The sequence below is a fragment of the Lissotriton helveticus genome, chromosome 1_2 (assembly GCF_964261635.1).
Source record: "Lissotriton helveticus chromosome 1_2, aLisHel1.1, whole genome shotgun sequence".
NCBI lineage: Eukaryota > Metazoa > Chordata > Amphibia > Caudata > Salamandridae > Lissotriton > Lissotriton helveticus.
Window position 1 is genome coordinate 246,467,819 of NC_136058.1, and position 20,700 is coordinate 246,488,518.

General features: G+C 45.2%; 1 protein-coding gene across 1 annotated transcript in view; it reads right to left on the reverse strand.

Annotated features, from left to right (window-relative positions):
- Window positions 1–20,700, reverse strand: part of LOC144800392 (vitamin D3 hydroxylase-associated protein-like) — a 726,480-nt gene that overhangs the window by 125,058 nt on the left and 580,722 nt on the right. Inside the window, exon 11 of the mRNA XM_078671678.1 lies at window positions 3,085–3,128. Coding sequence (XP_078527804.1) covers window positions 3,085–3,128 — 44 coding nt within the window. The remainder of the gene's footprint in view (window positions 1–3,084; window positions 3,129–20,700) is intronic.

Below are 20,700 nucleotides of genomic sequence, written 5' to 3' on the forward strand. Positions count from 1 at the left end.
ACAGAGTAAGTATCAGTAACCTCCTATACGCTGACGATCTGGTGCTGCTCAGCCATACGAAAGTGGGCCTACAGAGGCTACTTGATGAACTGCTCCCTCATACTACAAGCAACTTCTTAGAGCTAACAATTTCCTTTTGGGAAGCTAAAGAAGGCGCGTAGAGGGTGGCACTTTAACAAAGTAAAAATCGAGTCAACACCTCACTACAAATACCTGGGAATATTTCTTGACACCAGAAGCTCATTTGTCAAACAGAAAGAAGCACTGAAGACTAAAGTCTTGGCTTTAGAGGTTGCCGCCACAAAACTGTCTAAAAAGTTGATTGGCCCCAGTTTAATTCCCATGTTGAAAGTGATGAAGACCAAGATAACTAACACATTGAATATTGGCCATGAGATCACGAAGGGTACCACAAATACTCTTTTAAACAAACTAATAATCAACATTTTTAAATGTGCTTTTCATCTGCCAAAGTCAGCATCGCCAACACAAGTTCGCCTCGAACTAGGTCTATTTGACCATCACGGTGTAGAGGCTTGCGCAGTTATAAAGTTTTGCAATAGGCTGCGCCATGCCAACTATCGGCTTCACTTGAATCATAGTTTACAACTACTCAGTGTCAAGGAATTCTGGGGAACAAATCCCTCCCAGTCGTTATTGAAAGCAGTCATCAAGAAGAGCGTCAGGCTGTGGTCCTTTTACTCGGATAGGGCAATATTGTCAAAAAGGAAACATGCCAGGGCAGTGATTACAAATTTTAAACCAGGAGTTGTACCCCTCTATTTATCAAGCACGTTCGCACTTTATTGGAAAAGAAAGTTCCTGGCTTTAAGGATGGGTGAACGGCCTTTTTTGAAGAACCTTCCAGAATGACGCAGACCAGATAAACACACCCAATGTAGGCTGTGCGGCTACCATACTGAAGGAATTGAACACATAGTTTGTCTATGTCCCACACCGCTCACCATCAGATGAATTCTATTGCGAGAAGAATAGTTTATGCTCGGTATTCGCTCATGACGCCAAGCCGTAATAGCAGCCTTAAACCCGGACAACACAAAGCTGAATATCGGGTTAACAAAACTTGTCACCAAGGCACAAAAACTGCTGTAAGTCATCGGCGCACCGAACCACTCGTCATTACGGCAGCACGGCACTCCATCCCTGGGTCAAGCAATTGCTTCCCCACTACCAACAATCTGCTGACCCCAACTTGGTACCCGAGTCAATCACTACCTGCCAAGAAGCTCTGCAGAGTTTAAAGTAAAACGTTAATTTTGTATCATTCTGTAATTTTATATAGTGTTTTTTTTAAGAATATGCTGCACGTGTTTTATATTGTAAGGGGTTTAATTAACCAACAATAAAGTTCTTACTTACTCATATTACATAGTTAAAGTTCCTTGTGAAATGTTGTGCTTTGACTCTACCAAAAAATACTTGTCAGTTGACTTCTGGAGAGCTGAAAGACTGTAGTGAATAAAGACATTTCCTCATCTATATCTGTGTGCTGTTATATGTTTATTACACGTCCCCTACCCAATAGAAGCACATCTCTCACCACTGTCAGCTCTTGATGGGGAAGAGAGAGGATCCCGCTGCTGGGCCAATTGTACTTGCACAGCCAATGCTGCAGATCGTGAACCATCACTTCTAAAATCTGAGTTCCTTGGTGCTGCGCTCACTGAGACTTCAGATTCTATTGCAGAGGCCACATGAGCCACCTGGGTTGATTGACCGGGAAAATGAAGGCGGCTAAGAGGCCAAGAAGCCTCAGAGCTGTTCTCACCGAGATCTAGGACTGAGGCTGAAACATTGAGATCATAGCCTGAATATCTCAGAATCACCTTTCAGAATGGGCCAATTTGACTTTGACTCTTTAAATGTGAACCCAAATGATGTCAAGAGTTTTGTAGTCATCCGAAGGTTGTATGCAACTGAGTGTGGGGAGCCCCTCTTCAATAGCCAGTCATTAAGGTAGGGAAATAATGGACTCCCCTTCCTCCAAACGCGTACAGCAATCACTTTCATCACTTTTTTAAAGCCCCAGGGGAACTAGTGAGGACATAGGGAAGCACTGCAAAATGAAAATGTTCCTAGTTGACCTTGAGCTAAGGTAATGCTCGAGGGACTGTAAGAATGGTATTTGAAAATGTGCATTTTGGAGGCCCAACGACACCATTCAGTCTCCTAAGTCAAGAGTGGCCAAGACAAGAATTTTTAATTGGTTGTTCCACAGCAAGGCATTATGAGGTCAAATGTCCAATACAGAATGAAGGGGGATGTCCTTTTTTGGGTGAAAGGAATAACAAGAGCACCAACCCTCTCCTCTTTCCACACCCAGAACCCTCTTTATAGTACCTTTGGAGAACAACATTCACTCCTCCGGCAGCAAAATAGAGAGGTACTTCTCTGAAGTTGATGCAGTGGGTGGGGGGGGGGTGGTGGAAGAAAGAGAAAGGATATGGCATAAACATTATGATAAAATGAATAACCCATCTGTCTAACAGGATGGATAGCCTATCAGAAAGGAAATAAACTGGATTCTATCTCCCGCAGAATGTTTGCACGTTAAGGCAACACAAAGAGTCTTAGTAGTGGTTTCTTCCGGGAAGGGCAACTAGGATGAAAAGTGTCCCTGCTGGCCTGCGCAATGCCCGCCAGACCCCCATCCCGGGCCTTGAAAGAACTGAGGAGAAGAGGCATTCCTGCTTCTGGTTTTGAACAATATTTTAATTCTATTGTGGTACAAAAAGATGACACAAATATCAATAGCATACAATTCACTAAACTATATAAACTCTATATAAATAACAAATACAGAGTTTTCATTAACCCTTCAAAAATTCTAAGACTAAATATATGATAACTAAAATGACACATACATTAATGTGACTAAGAAATATAAAGAGCAAACTATAGTTATGTCATTATTTAACAGGACCATAAAAAATTAATGAATGTTGTGTGTGCATGTTATGTTTGTTCATGAATATATAGCATGACAATCAAGAAAATATACATATGTAACTATTTGCAATACATAAGCACACCATAAAGGAAGGAAAACATTGTTAATCTTACCTTGACTTATACAAAGCTTTAAGTAAGCTGGAATAACGGGGATGCTGGAAAATAAACATGACTTAATGTTAAGTGAATACAGTTATACAATTTATATTTGTGAGAAATTGGGTTGAGTGGGGTGGTAACCCTGCTCAAGCAACACCCATAATCCCTGCCAGGGTGAATCACTAAAGTCAATAAATTAACTTGTGCTTAACCCTCTGGTAGCTCGGCACAAAAGCAGTCAGGCTTAACTTAAAGGCAATGTGTAAAGTATTTATGCAGCAGTCAAACACTAATAAAGTGAAAACACAACACAAGAAAAAAGGTCACACCAATTTTGAAACATTCAGTAAAACTCTATAAATTATTTGACACCAAAATGACAATAATCTAATCAATAGACTAAAAGTCAAGAATTTCTAAAGTATAAGGTAATGCTAGCACCTGAAAGATCAAAGCACCAAACACACACATCTACTCATGCAAGACTGGGTGCAATGGATGAAGAATAGATGGGCTTGGTTGGCGCTTACCTTGAGACTTACAAGAAATCTCACCAAAAATATCTTGAGTAGGTAGTTCAGTGGGACAAGGCTGCAGATGTAGTCCTGGGAGGAGGCAACATCGATGGGAAGCCACTGGAGGAAGCAGTGGTGAAGATTTCCATGTTCAGTTTTAATCTATTTTTTGGAAATCAAAAAGTTCCAGTGGGACGAGACTCAAGCCTTAGCCAACGAGAGCTTCACAATGTTGGATAGAGTTTGCTGCTGCAGAAAAGAAAGTAGGAGGGGCTACTGCAAAGTTATGTGGACCAGTGGTGGACCTTGGTCAGATAGATGAGCAGTTTAGTCCCGGTCTCCTTTCAATTGTCAGAGCTGATTTAAACAAAACATTTTCCAAGTCACAAGTTTTGGATTTGGCTACCTGGAAATCTTTAGAACCACTTTCAAGGGTTCACTACTGGGGAGGCACCCTTTGGAGGGTTGGGACTCACTCAGGCTGGGTCTGGTTGCAAGTTCAAGATGGCTGGAGTTGTTTCTGTCCTTGAGGCTCTGATCAGGAGGCCGACCAACTAGCCCATGGAGTCACTTTGGTAGTCCTGGGTTCAAGCAGTTGAACAGCAGTTGTTCAGGGCTAAAGCAGTTGACCAGCATTTGAACAAGGCTCAAGCAACAGGGTTGGCCTTTGATGGTTCAATACAGGATACAGGCAGCAGAGCAGTCCTTTCAGATGCAGTAAAGCAATCCTCTAAAGTTCCTAGCAGGCCACAGCTGCAGGTAGTTCTCTCAGAGTCCTTCCACATGGCCGGAAAGCGAACTGAAGAGTGGGTCTTAGGCTCTTATTTTTATACTTGGTGCCTTCTCTGAAGTAGATGTTTCTAGAGAACTCCCTTTGTGTGTGAAGACAAGGCACAGCCCATTGAATTGTAAATCAAGCTGTGTCCAGCTCTGCCCCAATTTTGCCAGTGATGTCCAATCCAGGCACACCTAACTCTTTTACTATGTGGCTGTCTTGGAGGAATAAACAAAGTCCAAATGGCAACTACAGTAAGTCATGTGTCCCAGGAAAATACTGCAGACACAAAATAGCTAGGGCAGGAAAATGTCAACGTACATTACTTTTGGACGTCTTTGACAGGAGACGCCTCCCAGGCTGCAAACCTCATAAACTTATAAAAGTGTGCGTTTATTTGAACTTTTCAAATCACATTCAGCTGTGCGACCTTCCATTTTTTCTGTAGTACAACTTTATAAAAGTGCCATTTTGAAAATTGTGACTTAAAATCTGACTTTACCATTAAAGCGGATTTTAAATTATAATTTCATAGACACCAAACATTAAATTTCAAATTGATTCCAATCAAAGGCTAGTACTTATTAAATGTAATAATGCAACCCAATGTTTTATCCTACAGGAAAGGTAGGCCTGTAGGTAGAAAATTGTGAGTTTTCAACTACCAGGGTATTTAAAAAAAAGTACATGTACAAACCTTTATTAGAATTTTATTACAATTACAATTGCAATGCACCCTGTAATATGGGATACCTGGGGCGTACCTTAAGGGTGACTTATATGGAATAAAAGGGAGTTTAAGACTTGGCAAGGGGGTTATTTTGCCAGGTGGAATTGGAGGGTTAAAACTGCATTCATGCTGCAATGGCAGTACTGGGACATGTTTTAAGGGCCTACTTAAGTGGTTGGCACAATAGCAGCATTTAATTACAGTATATGGTATGACTTTGTACTAGGGATTATTAGTAAATTAAATATGCTAGTCACATATTAGCCGATTTCATGTTTTAGGCAGTGAGTACAAGCACAGCAACTTTGGTTAACAGTGGTAAGGTGCATATCATACTTTGACCAGAAAAAAGAATTCAGAAAAATAGAAGGGTAAATGCAAAATGTTTGGGGAAGACCACCCTAAGGCTGACAGGTCTAACAGTAGTTCAATCTCTACAACTATCAGACCTTTGCCAGGGCAGTCGCCAAAGAGGAGTTTCACTGTAAGGCTTAATTATGCTAGTCCAGCATGGTACTCCTTTGTAAATCCAAAAATATACATTTCATAAGTGTTCTTTCTTTTCACCTAATAAAAATGTGGTAACAACATGGCATGACTTTAGAGATACATAGATGGAAAACCATACTTTCTGGCACTGTAACATTCAGGATTTATTTTGTAAATTAACTCATGCAATATTGAAAAGAGGTTTGTTGGATTTCTCCAATTTCAGTGCAAAGGAACTGATACGATTCCTGCAGATTGTTACTTGCATGACCATCTATAATCACAAAAAACAAAGTGTTGAAAGAATAAGAGCTTTCCAAATGCACGTATCATATAATAATTGTTGGACTTGGCCCTTCTGGCAGGTTCACCCCTGAACTTTTTGCTTTTTATATGTGACCTGGGGATGGTGATTCTTGGTTTCTGCGCACTTTCACTGTGTCCCAGTGGAAAGTGCGTGCGCACTCTGAGTGTGTGTGGTGAGATAGGCCTGCCCTCCCATAGGAATGCATGTGTCCCTGGTAGTTCCTGATGCGTGGGATTAAATGCTGCGCAATGATGTAGGCGGCATGATTGTGTCTAGTATGGAAGTGCCACTTCTAGAAGTGTGTGCAGTGAATGTGCTGGCTTGTGATTGGCTGGAGCTGGCTGGTGTGCCAGGCTCCATGAGTCATGATGGGTCTGCCCCGGTGGTGAGTGTTGAGATTAGCATGTGTGATGTGAGGGAGTGGTGCACCTGGGACTTGAATGGGGCTGGGCTTTCCCCACACAATGCTGGCTCCGCCCCCTGTGGTGCGTCTAATGTCCCTAGCCTGGCCAGTGAAAGGAAAGGGTGGTGGAGCACATCACAGTGCTTAGAAACCAGCTGTGACTGTTTTTTCCCCCACCCTGCACCCTGAGACAAAGGAATTCACTGTATAAAAAGGGGCTGTGTCTCCTTACAAAATGTTCTTGTTTCTGACAGGAATCAACCAGGGGCGTGCTGCTGCTTGGGCCCAGGGGAAGGCTTGCCTCCCTGGGCCCTGCCCAGCCCCTGGATGCCTTGAATTGCTGGAGGACTTCTTGGGGACCCCTCTGCCTTGCCTGGGGGACTGGAAGACTTTTTCTTGCCCTAGGACTGTTCCTGCGCTGTTCTTTCCCTTTGGGCTGGGGTTTCTACGCACCTCTGGCACCTGGGAGCGCTGTGCCCCTTTGCCTAGTGGCCCCTTTGTGAGGGAATCCCCTGGGGAGGGATTCCCCCGTGACTCCTGCCCCGCTTATTTAATTATTTTAAATCACAGGAGCCTACCCTGCCTTTTGCCAGTGTCTTTTGGTGCCCTAATTGAGCGGGTGCCACCTCGCTTATTTAATTATTTAATTAAGGGTGCTACCCCTTTTGTCATGGGCACCTTAGCGAGTGCCCACCTCGCTTCAACATTTTACTTGCCGACCGAGGGTGCCCACCCCTCATTTGCCGCCGCATTCGGCGGCCCGCCTGTTTGTGGGCGGGGCTGCCAGACGGAAGTGACGCCGGCACCAGGAAGTGCGGCCGGAAGTCATTGCCTCATTGGAGGAGGTCGGGAGCCCACCCCGCCTCCTCGAGCCTCAGAGAAGATGACAAGTTCCACCGTGGCCCGGGGCTCCCGTGAGCCGTGGGGAGCCCCGGGCCGCCAGCGTGGAGGAGAAGCCTGTGTCCTGCCTGTCCGGTCGCGTGGCCGGAAACGGATGCGGGTGTTGCGTGGGGAGGCCGGGAGCCCACCCCACCTCCCGAGTGGCCGCAGATAGACCCGGAGCCTTGGGGGCTCCATTGGAAAAAGCCCCGGTCCCGAGATGGGGGACCGGGTGAAGCGGGCCGGGCGCATTGTGAAGGCGGGCTCTCATGTGCTGAGAGAGCCCCGCAAAGCACTACTGCCGCAGAGAAAGCAGTGCCGAAGAGGAGACCCCGCCTCCAGGTTCCGGTGAGTGGGGTGCAGTTTTGGCCGTGCTGGGGGCCCCAGTTAGTAAGAGTCCCCCGAGCTGGACTCCAATGATGGGGGCATTCTTATTCAAGGAGCTAGGTAGCTCCCCCGCCCCCCATGATTTGTTAAAGCCCAAGAGGCTCCCGGGCACAGTGTATTCCCGAGCCTGTCGAGGCTCCGACGACCTCGGGGGCATTTTTATTGGTAGAGCGGCCCCAGCTGGCAGCGGGCCGCTCCCACAGTGTTGTCAGCATTCCTGTCCAGAGCCCACGAGGCTCCCACACCCCCCTGTCATGCCTGCTTGCTGCAAACTTCTGCGCACTCCACGTTCGGATGCGGGGTTGGCAAAACTGAGAAAACCGCGGTTGGCAAAGGAGCATTCCCTGACGATGCGCATGCGCACCAAGGACGATAAACATACTTAGGCCCGCCTAGACCTCCAGGATTAGCCAGAGTCAGTGTTCCGTTCCGGGTCACTGGGGTTCCGTCCGAGGAGTTAGTGGTGGCGTCTTAGTTTCGGCGTTTCCGCAGTGCCGTGAGTACAGGCTGTTATTGGTCTCACGGTATCCTTTTCTTTGTCCTTTTGACATTTTGCTGTGTTTAGTTTGAACAAGCTTGTTCCTTCGTTATTTGGTTTCTTTATTTATATCGACTGTAGGATTGACATTGCATCCTATGTCAGAGCTCTTTTCCGGTTTGTTGAGTTCAGAGAGTTCAGCGCTTTTGGCATCCCGTTCTGGCTTCTAAGAGTGGTTCCGTTTTGTACTCTAAAGAGGGCAGAGTCTTGTCCTGATATTCATTTTCCTACCGAGCGTTCCTTGTGAATTTAACTAGGTGCTCGTTATACTTGGAGATGGATCACTTTGGCATTGGTTACTGGTCATGAGGTGTGTTCTAGTTTAGCAAAGATTAACATTTACAAGGTTGTAAAGACTACAATCATTGATCGCCTCGTCTTGTTTTCAGAGTATTTAATTCCACGTTTCCAGTGCATCATTTCTACTAAACAAAGGGGGAACAGCTAGACACCTGGCATATTATAGGTACACATATCTCTTGTGTTCTTTTCCTTTACATAATCACCATAGACTAGACATAGGGAGGGAACTTTATTAACGTTGTTATTTTGTATTCTAGTCACAGTTCTGATGTTCAAGAACCTGACCCGAGTGAAGATTGCAGGTTGCTGTGTTTACCCTACCTTTCCTTGTTGTGTTTCCCCCTTTTCCCCCTTATTATCACTTGTATGCCAGTGTTATACCTGACATCGAGGGGTGATAGGGGTGAAGTGGGGTACTATACTACAAGCTCCGCGGCACTCCTGAGACAACAAGGCATCGGCACAACACCCCCTTATTGTTTCAGAGCCTAGAGGGCTCTAAAATGCGCAAAATGCCTTTCCAGAGCCAGATGGCTCCAACGTTTTGGCTCAGTCTTTGTCCTAGGGCCAGTGAGGGCCCTGTCGCAGTTTTGGCTGATTCACAGCTGCCCAGCAAGTAGTGGGCAGCTGCACCGTTTAGGTTTTGCTTTCTAGGGACTTGTTCTTGGGACTCAGGAGTGAGTCGCACTCCTTCACCCCTTCTTGGCCTTCCTCAGCTGCGCAGCACTTAGTGCCAGCTGCAGCGTTTAGGCCCTGTTCTGTCCCTGTCCTCAGCTGCCCAGCAACTAGTGGGCAGCTGCTACGTTTAGGTTTTGGCGCAGTGGCGCAACCTGGACTTTGATGTAAGTTCTGTGCTAATGTGATTTCTGCGCCTCTGAATGTGTTTTGATGCGTCATGTGCCTTGTTCTTACACCGCTGAATGTATGTTTATCCATCATGTGTTTTCCTTCCCTATACCTCTGAATGTTAGGATGCGTCATGTGTAAAATGTTCCTATGTCTATACCCCTAAATGTATGGTGATACTTAGGTGGTTGTTTTTCTCCTAGTACAGGTGTTGCTAGTGAGGTCCTGGTTCCCTGTGTGACATTTTCCTAAGGAGGTTAGGGTTGCGTAGGTGGTACTTACCGGTTACCAGTGGTTACTGGTTGTGTGCTTTATGTTCTATTTTGTGCTACAGTGATTATTATTATATGTGCTATGTGCTAATTATTATTCCTACAAGTGCTAGTTCTACCAAGTACTAAGTATAAAAGTGCATATTCCTGACAGTGGTCCATGTGGCCCTGTCTTGTACATATCCCCTGTAAATTCTGCTCATGCCTGTTGGCACCTTGTAAAGTGTGTGTTTTTATCTAATGTGTTTTGGTGTAATACAAAGGCTATTTTTATACATAACCTTGTGTGGAGTTTCCTTTATGGTGGGCCTTGGGTGCTGTTGCTGGGTGCGCGCGCAAACACTTAACTCACATTGCCTCCGAGTTTAGCCTTACTGCTCGTGTCACGTTACCGAGGGGGTGAGCAGGGGTTATCTTGGCATGTAACTCCCTTGCCCTGATGTGGAATGGTGGTCTCTGACTGACTTTGGCGCAAGCCCTGGCCAGCCAGGGATCCCATTTCTAACAATAATCAATGTTTAAAAGGAAAGTGCCTTCCAAGAAAGGGTAGAGCCTCAAATTTGAAACTAAAGGATTAAAAAGAGGTGATGGATAGCATGCTTGAATTATTCCCAGCCACTGATAATTACTCGGGCCTCATCCCAATCCATTAATATTTTGTATGCCATGCCACCTCAGTTTGGACTCAGCCCTATGCAACACTGATTTGTGTTGACCCTGAATTGCCAGGCCAGGTCCTCCCTAATTGGTACACAAGCAACCTGCAACTGTTTTTGCCGTACTAAGAGCTCATCAGTCAGATATAGCTTGGTTTCAGTGACACAGTGTGCACAGGACCCATGTCTGGGGATACTCATCCCACTTGGGGCAACACACAAATTTGAAACTAGATTTCATACCTGAGGAAAGTCTTTATAGACCATTCCATAGACGAAACTCCATTCTTTTACTGTTTCCTGTCTCTCTCTCAGTTAGGAAATTGTAGACGTTGAGCAGGTATGTGCCAGCAAAGAATGTAATTGAGACAGGTTTCAACTAAACACTTTACTGATTTGAAAACAAATGTTAAGAGCTAGAGTACAGCTTGGTTCATGCCGCAGAGCCTGTTGATTTGGTGTGCTATGCTGAAAAGAGGATATGCTTGAGTAAATTGTAGAGAGCTCATGACATTGTCAAGTGGAGGTAATAAAGGATGGAGGAGACTGCATCAAAAGTTAATTCTGCTACAGACAAATGTGTTGATGTGGGTTTTGTTTGTGCTAATGGGCTTATACAATTGAAAATGTGCTGCAGTAGTTGTGTTGGTATTAAAGGCTTCCAATTTGAGAGGAAGAGAGTAAGTAGGAAAGTAGATAGATTTAGTGAAAGGGATGGGTGCTGAAAAGGAGGAAAATATAAGCGTGGTTCTGGAAGCATTTAGAATAGGTGACAATTGTGCCATCCACTGTCTGCTTACAGGGTGGCTGTTTGTGGTGCATAAAAGGAGATTGAAATCTAAAAACATGCCAGTGGAAAAATATGTGGGTGTCAACTACAAAAACGCATAGGAAAACAGAGTGGACATAATATAATGTGGGGTGGAAAAGAAGAGGGAAAAAAGGAGAGATTAAAAAAAGAGAGCCTTGACTGAGGTATGCATGTAAAGGTAAGGAAGTTGATTTATGAGTCACAGTTGGCTTAGAAAGAGAAGAGCAGACAGCTACCATCAACCCAGAAATGTTCTCCAAGTGTACAGAAGCAAACAAGTGTGAGGCACATGGAAGCATGTGCTCTTGGTATTCCATGCACAAAGAATGGCTCTCTATCGCTCTTGCTTAAATACACTTAAAAACACCCTTAAAAACTGGATGGCAGCAAACATTCTGCTCATGTACCCCAAGACTGAATTCTTTATTTTCTATCTCTCACTAACGTGTAACCTGGGCCCTAAAATTCTGAAACTCTATGGCTTCTCTACAGTACTCTTGACATTTATTAAATCTTATAGCTTCACCTTGTTCACTTCTTTGACACTATATGTCATATCAGTAGTATGGCTTCAACAAAACTGATGCACCATTTCCCTAAACTATACTCATGAACAGCGCTCCATGCCCTGATGAGCTTCGGACTTAACCACAATGAAAAAACATTCTTCATTCCAGAGTCCAAGTTTCTACCACATAAAAACAACTTTGACTTAAGGCCTGTTTTAGATCTCTGTGGAGAGGTCAGTCCGAAACAACGGTGACGGATATCCGATCCGCCAAATTATAAATCTGATTATATCCAATGGGATTTATATTTCGGCTGGCAGGATATGCGTCAACGTTGTGACAGAGTAACTTGTCTGTTGAGATCTAAATCAGGCCCTTAATGACTTGTTACCACATCCATAAAACTCAGACTTAATGTCTCCCACGTTCCTTAAGTTACACTGGTCAACCCTGAATCTGGGGGTAACACTCAAGCACTGATTTATTTTTAACCTTTTCAATCTTTCCTTTATTTCTGAAGGCCTAAGACACCTAGGCAGCCAGAATACACTACATATCAGCTTTCCAAAGTTAAAACCTTTCACCCAGAATGGCTTCTTTTCTGAGGCATTGGCATCTGCACTGAACCCATTACCAATAAATCTCAGAACTAAATTTCATTTCCTCTCTGTTAGAATGCAGCTTAAAACCTATATATGTTGTGTGGAGTTAGATTAACCTGTCCTGCTTTCAGTAAACTTAGTACTCACCCTGCTCTTAACCACTTACCCTCAACATACCTTGTTCCTCTTACCTCATTTTGTATGATGAAGTTTTAAAGTTCATGCTCCCATCTTAATATCATCCTCTTAAAACAGTTTCATGCAACATGATCATGAATGAACAGCTACAGCAGGGTACTTCCTGAGTACTGTTGCCTTATCATAGACAGGGACATTGTTTTTAGCAAAACCAAGATAATACTATATGTGAACTTGAGGACACTACTAACTATACTCACAACTGCCTGGAACAAACTTAGTCATACCATATAATTCCAACTATAACTTTGACATATGGCTACTCACTATCCATCCTACAGCAAAACTCATACTAAACACAGATGTTGCTACCTTTAATAGCCTTGATAAAATCCTGCACATGAAGCACATATTGCCTGTTTAAAGATGAACAATGACATGTTTTTGACCAAGCAACCACGACTGAAATAAAAAAATAATGAAATACCCCAAATGACTATTAATACTCATATTCTACTATGAACCATACTTTTTGAGTGTTCCCATTGTTATGTAGAATATTGTGAATGACTGAATATTAGTCAATCCTACTGCATCTATTAGCAGTAGGATGCAAGAATGATAGAGCACCATGTGACTAATTGAATAATAACAAAGTTTGGGACTTATTACGATCTCGGTCAGAAAGGCTCTGAACGGCATTCAGATTTTCCAACACCCGTGTCGGAAACCATGTTTCCGACCGACCCAGAAACATTTCCAACCGACCGATCACGATAGAAGGTAACCATTTGGTCTTCCCGAGTCGGTTCTGACCCGCATTCAGAGACTCCGAGTCGGTCAGAGCCGAATCGTAGAGGTCTATGGAACGCGTTTCTGACCAACATAATACAAAGTTGGATTTGGGCAGGCTTTCCAAATTGGTCTGTCCGACATGAAGTGGCTGTCAGAAACTGACTTTGGGGTCCCGTAACATGCCCCTCTCCAACCGGAGGCCTCCGGTTGGGGCCTGTATGGGTACCCATGGGATCCGTCTTTCCAATCATGCACAATGGGGTGCCTGCGACAGGGTGCAAGGTTTTCTGCAACCATCCCATTTTTTCATTGGGAGCCTGTATTGTCGGTTGACGTACAGCCTCCCATTGGAGTCAATCGGAGTATGACTGAATGGTGTTCAGAAACGTCTTAATCGGTCGGTCGGACTTGCTAAACCAGAGTCGCTCAGAACCGATTCCAACACAGAGTCAGTCAGAATGCTTTCCGACTGACATCTTAATGAGGCCCATAGTGTACAACTTATTAAATTGTACTACACTATTTACTCATATTGTAGCCACTTTATTAAATGTATAACTCTGATCCCTTTCAGTATGATTGTGATAGTTTAAATTGTGTCAAGTATTGGAGTTATGTTTTAATTCATGTAACTCACCAATATCGCTCCAGGTGCTTCTGGACCGTGTAAAAACATGCAAAATATAAATTAATTATGAGGAGAGACAGTTGTGTGTCAAGCCGACTAATGCCTTTCTGAATAAAAACTGTTACTTAAACGTTTTAAAAGCAATCACAGATAAAGTGGGATGCTGAACCCAGCCGGTCACCATTCCAGTGATGGCTGTAAATGAAAGTGTGTTGCAATTTGTCGCCTACCTCATTAATATTCATGATGTAAGTTCAATAGCGACACACTATCATACAGTATTTTCCAAACTGCCCCAATAGGGCATAGATCGGTTCACAAAATCCCACAATTAATAAAATAATGGTCGCAAAAGGTCATCAGTATTTTGCGGCCAGTGCTTCATACATCTGGCCACTGGAGTCATTCATTGTACAACTGCCATTAATTAGTTATTTTTGGGGTCCAATAGAGAAATACCTGCAATTAAAAATCAAAATGGCTGGGTGCACGTCTGCTAAAACGTCAATGTTGGGTATCTGTTAACCTGTCAGCCTTACGGTATCTTCAGCAAACATTTTGCCTTCCTCCTGCATGTTTGCAGACCTTGTTTTTGATGACCTTAGGACTCTGGTCACTTTACCACTGCTAACCAGTGCTAAAATGCATGTGCCCACTCCTTTAAACATGGTAACATTGGCTTATATCCAATAGCATATTTAATTTACGAATAAGTCCTGGGTTAAGGGGTACTACGTGTGCCGAGGTCCTGTGAATTGCATGCTGCTAGTTAGCCTGCAGCACTGATTGTGCCACCCATTTAAGTAGACTTTCAAACATGAGTCAGGCCTGCCATTTTAGCTTTTGTGTGCAGTTTTTAAAACTGCCATCTCAACCTTGCAAAATAACCCTTTTGCAGGCCCAAACCTTCCTTTTTTATTTCATATCTCTCCCCCTAGTGTAGGCTCTCAACAGCCTAGAGGGCAGGGTGCAGTGTATTTAAGAAGTGAGACATGTACTTTTAAGTTTTACATGTCCTGGTAGTGAAAACAATACCATTTCCAAATGGGAGCAGGTAACCATGGTGTTTGACCTGACATCCTTGGTGTGGTTTCTGCTGTCTATTTGTCTCTATCTTTGAATGTGTGCTGGACTTTGTTTTTTCTCTTTTAGGCACTCTGGTAACGTTACTACTACTGATCAGTGCTAAAGTGAAAGTCCTTCATGTGTAAATTGTAATTATGATTGGTTAGCTATTATTGGCATATTTGATGTACTGCTAAGTCCCTAGTAAAGGGCACTGTGTGTGCCCACAGTCTGAATATCAGAAGTTACTAGTGGACCTGCAGCACTGATTGTATCACCTACATGAGAAGCCCTGTAACCATATCTCAGACCTGCCAGTGAATTGTCTGTGAGTGCTGTTTTAAACTGCCATGTTTACCTGGCAAGTGCACCCACTTGCCAGGCCCTAACCGTCCCTTTACTACATTTAAGGCTAAGGTAGGCCCACCATACCCCAAAGGGGAGGGTGTAGTGTATGTGAAAGGTAGGATATGTACTGGTCTGTTTTGCATATCTTGACAGTGAAATACTGTCAATTTCATTTTTCACTATTGTAAGGACTAGCTCCCCCATAGTCTATCATTCGAGCTGCCTTGTAGGCTTCTACAAGTAAAATGCTCAATTGGGAACAGCTAGAGATATGAAGTTTGGGCTCCCTGAGCTCAGGATTTAAAAATACATCTTTTAGTGAAGGTGGTTTTTACATTGCGTGTTTGAAAATGCCTTTTTTAGAAAGTGGGCTTTTTCTAACTTTATCATTATGTGCCTCTGCCTGCCTGTGGAAATAATGTCTGGTTTAGGCTGACAGGGGCTAATTAATTTGTGCATTCACTCCAGACAGTCACACAACAGGAGTTGAGTTGTTCCCTGCATATTCTGATGGCCCATCTCCAGGCTGATAGGTCTTCCTGAGCTAGAGTGGTGGGAGGAGTTGGTACTGACACCTGAATAGGGTTGTGTCTGCCTTTCACAATGCTGTCTCCATCCCTTGTAGTGTTGCTGGCTGGAACAGGGAGGGCAAAAATGGTTCTACTATGCAAGAGAGACTTTATTTGAAGCCTGCATACTTCAAAGGCTGAAAGTAATATGAATAGTGGGGCTCTGACCCCGCAACTTTAGAACATGTCTGGATCAAGAGGAACCTCTGCCAAGGAGAAGAGCTGAATAACTGTGAGGAGGATTACTGTCCCTTTGGTGTGTGTTGATTTGTTGGGTGAGCCAGCAGTTGCTGCATCTGCTGTGGAGAGGACAGTGACTGAACATTGCTGTTTATCCTGCTGGAGAAGATTCTCCAAGGGCTTGAAGTAAAGCTTGCCTCCTGAAGTCTCAGAGACACAAAGACTTCTCTTCCCACATCTATGAACTCCACTTCATGGAGATATGACCTGTCTTGTGGTGCCTACTCCACTTCTTGGACCTTGGAGGTTGTTTTGCTGCTCCTGTTGCTGAAAATCGTTTCATCGTCCATCCAGCACAGTTTTTAAGCTGCAAGCTGCCATGCAGTTGAAAAACACAGGCAATTCTGCAGTGCGGCTAAAAATATCGATGCATCACTCAATCAATCAATCTATCAGGGGTTGGTAAAGCATGCTACTCACCAGTGAGGGTCTCAAGGCGCTGGGGGAGGGAAAGGTAGGGCTGCTCCGGTCAGTCGAAAAGCCAGGTCTTGAGAGCTTGTCTGAAGGTGTGCAGGGTTGGGGAGCGTCTTATTTCTACTGGGAGAGTGTTCCAAGTTGTGGCTGTGGTGTCGGAGAAGGCTCTTCCTCCAGCTCTGCTTCGGTGGATGCATGGGACCTCTGCTAGGGCGAGGTCGGCTGAACATAGCTTCCTCTTGGGTGCATGGAAGCTCATTCGGTCGTTGAGGTATTTGGGTCCAATGTTGTTGAGGGATTTGTAGGCGTGGGTGAGTAGCTTGTTCACCTTTCTGCAGCTAAAGAAACCAACATGGACCCGGAATTGCCGTTGCATCGACCAGCAGTGGCTGGATTTTCTCACACGCCGTACATGTGTGCCAAATCTACATTGACGCTGGGCAATCAGTAAAGAGCCTAGGCTGCATGTCCAGAAAATCATTGCATCCCCTCCCTGTGCAGTAAGAAACCAACTCACCACCTCCCCTCACAGTGAGAAACCAACACATCACTTCCTCTCTATTAAAGAACCACACATCACCTTCCCTGTGTGGCAGTAAGGAATCAATGCATCACTTCCCCTGGAGCAAGGAACAAACGCATCACCTTCCCTGCAAGTAAGGAACTGATGCATCACCCTCCCTGCGTGTAAGGATCTGATATATCATTGTATTTCCGACGCATCACCTCCCCTGGAGTTTTTCCATTTAACTTCTAACACATCTGAAGATACTTTGTGTAAAAGTGACGCATCCATAGAGTTCTATGGACAGAATTGCTGAAAACTCATATTTTGAGTTCTGCATGTTTGATTTTGTTTTTCATTTTGGTCTTGTTTTATTTAGGAATAGATACTTTTTGTTCTAAACTGGTGGAAAGTATCCCTGAAGTAGACCTAAAGTGACTGAGCAGGAAGGAGAATGTGACTAGGTAGAGACGCAAGTAGGTAGAGACGATCCCATGGAGCAGGAGTCTCTTATTGGGTCTAATGGCAGGACAGTGTCACCTCCAATTCCCTGTCCCCTGAGGAGCTCAGAGAGCCACAGGAGGAGAGGTATCTGAGGTTGCATTTAGCACAGTTGGCTTTGGAGTAGAGAAAGGCTGAGGTTGAGAGAGCCTTAGTTAAGGAGAGGATGGCAGTGGCAGATAAGGCCTTCAGCAGAGAGAAACTAGCTGTTGAAGAAAGGTTAGACCAGGAGCATAATTTAAGTGTTCTGGACTTACCGGCTCTGCAGGTGGAATCCAGTGGTAGAAAAAAATGTGATTCCAGAGTAGAACCTGCCGCTCACAGAACCAAGAGTGTGGGAGCTAGCTAAAATCAGGATGGAGTCAAGGCAGTGGAAAACTGTCTCACTATTCTTGGGCAGGGTTTGTGGAGCATTGTTGCAAAGAACTGGGGGGTGGATAAAGGGAAGCACAGCAAAATGTTTGTAGGACTGTTCGATCTGAATGCCACACAACGCATGTTCTGTTATTGTTTTCCAGGGCTATGCCAATACCTATTGGAATGTAAGTTCTCTAACCCCAGGGAACTTGCAAAGGCATCAGACCCGTGGCTGAGTGCCAGAGGGTCGAGAAATGGGAGTGGCTCATGTTTTTCCCTATGAACAGAGGTGGGGAAGGTTCACATCAGCCCAGATGGGTCCCATTGTAGAGGGATGGCTAAATGGTCCTATGTCCCTTCTCAGAGTAGTAGGAGAGGTGGGGTTGGGTAGAGGCACAGGTTGCCCACAACCCAGTCTCAGGCCCTGGTTGTGTCTATGAATGAGCACCAGAAGGAGGGGGATTCTAGTCTGTACTCGGAGGCCATCTGCTGAGAGGGATCTCATAATGTCAGGAGAAGTTAGGTGGTTGGATGTTACAAGCGTCCAAACCGGTTCTGGTGTCTGGCAGCACCACCCCTGAGTAGATGTTTCAGAAGACCAGATGGAAGGCTGAGAGGAGGAGGCAGTCGCCAGTGGGAGAACCAGTGGGTCAGGGGCCAGTTTTGAGGTTGGAGCCCCCCTGAATGACCCTGGTGACATCACTTCTGGTCTGGGGGCTTCATGCACTGTCTGATGGGCATTAAGAATGTGTTACCCTTGGGGGGTTAGGTGTATTCCCCAGAAAATCCTGGCTTGCCAGACACATGTTCAGCCACAGGGTATAGTCCTTGGGTTTGGGGGGCCAAGTTCAGAGTGTCACCCTTGACCTGGAGGGAGGGGCGACTGCTAGCAGTGTCCCTACCATGTTGTATTCCGGGAGGTAACAACCCAAGGGGGGGGGGTGCAAAACTCTAGAAGAGGGGAACAGGGAGGGAGGACTTGCCCCAGACTCCAGTTTATTCCAAGAGTGCTGACCCTGGTTTGGGAGACCAGTAGCAGGGTGGAACCCCTGAACTGGTGGGAGAATTGTGCTGAATGGCTGACACCAGAGCCCTAACAGTTTTGGATTATGGGGTACTACTCCTAGGAGGAGGGTGCAGAATCCCAGCAGGAAGAGTTGGGTGAACATGTCAAGTCTAGGGGTGCAGACCCTGGGCTGGAGGACCAGTGGAAGGGTAGGACCCCTGCGCTGGTGGAAGGTAGAATGGAGCAAGGATGCTATGCCCCTGTGGCTACCCCCCCTACTCTGATAAACTCCAGAGACCAGAAAACCCTGGATGGCCAGGGGCCTGGTTCTGGCTGGTGACAGCGAATTAATCCCCAAGGGTTAGCTTAGTTTGTCCTGAGAGCATAGACAAAGGGATCCAACTGTGGTTAAGATTGGCAGAGAACTCGTAAGTGCCCCTGCAGTTGCTTGCCAGGGTCCATGTTCTATCGCCCCAAGCTGGGAAACCTATCAAGGTATTGATTAGTCTACTTTGGCTTTAGACTGGAAGGGAGTTGTGTTGGACCTGGCCCGTTTTGCAGAGTTATCCCCAAACCTTTTGCCTTCCTCCTGTATTTTCGTTACCTGTTTTTGTTGGCTTTAGGACTCTGTGCACTTTACCATTGCTGATCACTGCTAAAGTGTGTTTGCTCTCTCCTTTGAACTTGGTACAATTGGTCTACACCTGTTAGACATATTTAATTTACCTATTAGTCTTTTGTACAGTGGTACCCCACATATCAAGGGCGTGTAAATTAAATGCTACTAGTGGGCCTGCAGCATTGCTTGAGCCACCAACAAAAGTACCCTTTCAAACCTGTCTCAGGCCTCTGCCACTGCAGGGCCTGCATGCACAGGGACTTGGCATTTAAAGATACATGCCAAGTCAGAAACTTCCCTTTTACTACATATAGGTCACCCCAAAGATAGGTGCTAGGTATCCTTATGGGCAAGGTGCTGTGTAGGTAAATGGTAGGACATGTGCCTTGATTGTGTGGTGTTGGAAATGGCCCTTTTTGCAGGGTTATCCCCAAACTTGTTGCTTCTTCCTCCCTTATTTTTCCTGACCTGTGGTTGTTGGCAATAGGACTCTGGGCACTTTACCACTGCTGATGAGTGCTAAAGTGCATATGCTCTCTGTGTAAATTGTTATTGTGATTGGTTATCCATGATTGGCATATTTGTATTACCTAGAAGTCCCTAGTAAAGTGCACTGAGTGTGCCAGGGCTGGTGATTCAAATGCTACTAGTGGGCCCGCAGCACTGAATGTGCCACCCACATGAGTAGCCCTAAAAAGGTGTCTCAGGCCTGCCACCGCAGTGCCTGTGTGCAGACTGTGAACTGCCATGTCCTCCTGGTCAGTGTCCCCACTGACCAGTCCTAACCCTTTCCTTTCTGTTCACATTGGTCACCCCTATGGAAGGCCCAAGGTACCCCCTTGAGCAGAGTGCAGTGTATGTGAAAGGTAGAGCATGTACTTGTGCAGGTGACATGCTCTGGTAGTAAATTACAGCCATTTCCGTTTTTCACTATTGTAAGGCTATCTTGCCCCATAGGATATCATGGGGGATGCTGGCTACAGTGCTACCAGCATATCTTTCCATAGGAGCAAGATAGGACATAAAAGTCTGGTATCCCTGAACTCAGAATTTATTAACACATCTTTTAGGAAAGGTTGTTTTTAAATCCTGTGTTTGAGAACAGCACTTTTAGAAAGTTGTTGTTCTCTTGTCTGACCTTTCTGTGTGCCTTGGCCTGTTTGTGAATTGACTGTCTGGTTTGAGAGTGACAGGGGCTGGGGAGCCCCCAGGAGGCTGGCTGAGTCAGCACTAGGCTGAAGGACTGCATCTGCATCTTGAGTGGTGGGAGGGGATAGCACCGGGACCTGAATAGGACTGTGCCTGCCCCCCACAGTGCTGGCTCCACCCCCTGTGGTGCGGCTGATGGCTCTGTCCTGCACTGCGAAAGGAGAGAAGGAATCATGTCAACAAAGTGCTCCAGGGCTGTGCTCTCCCTTCAC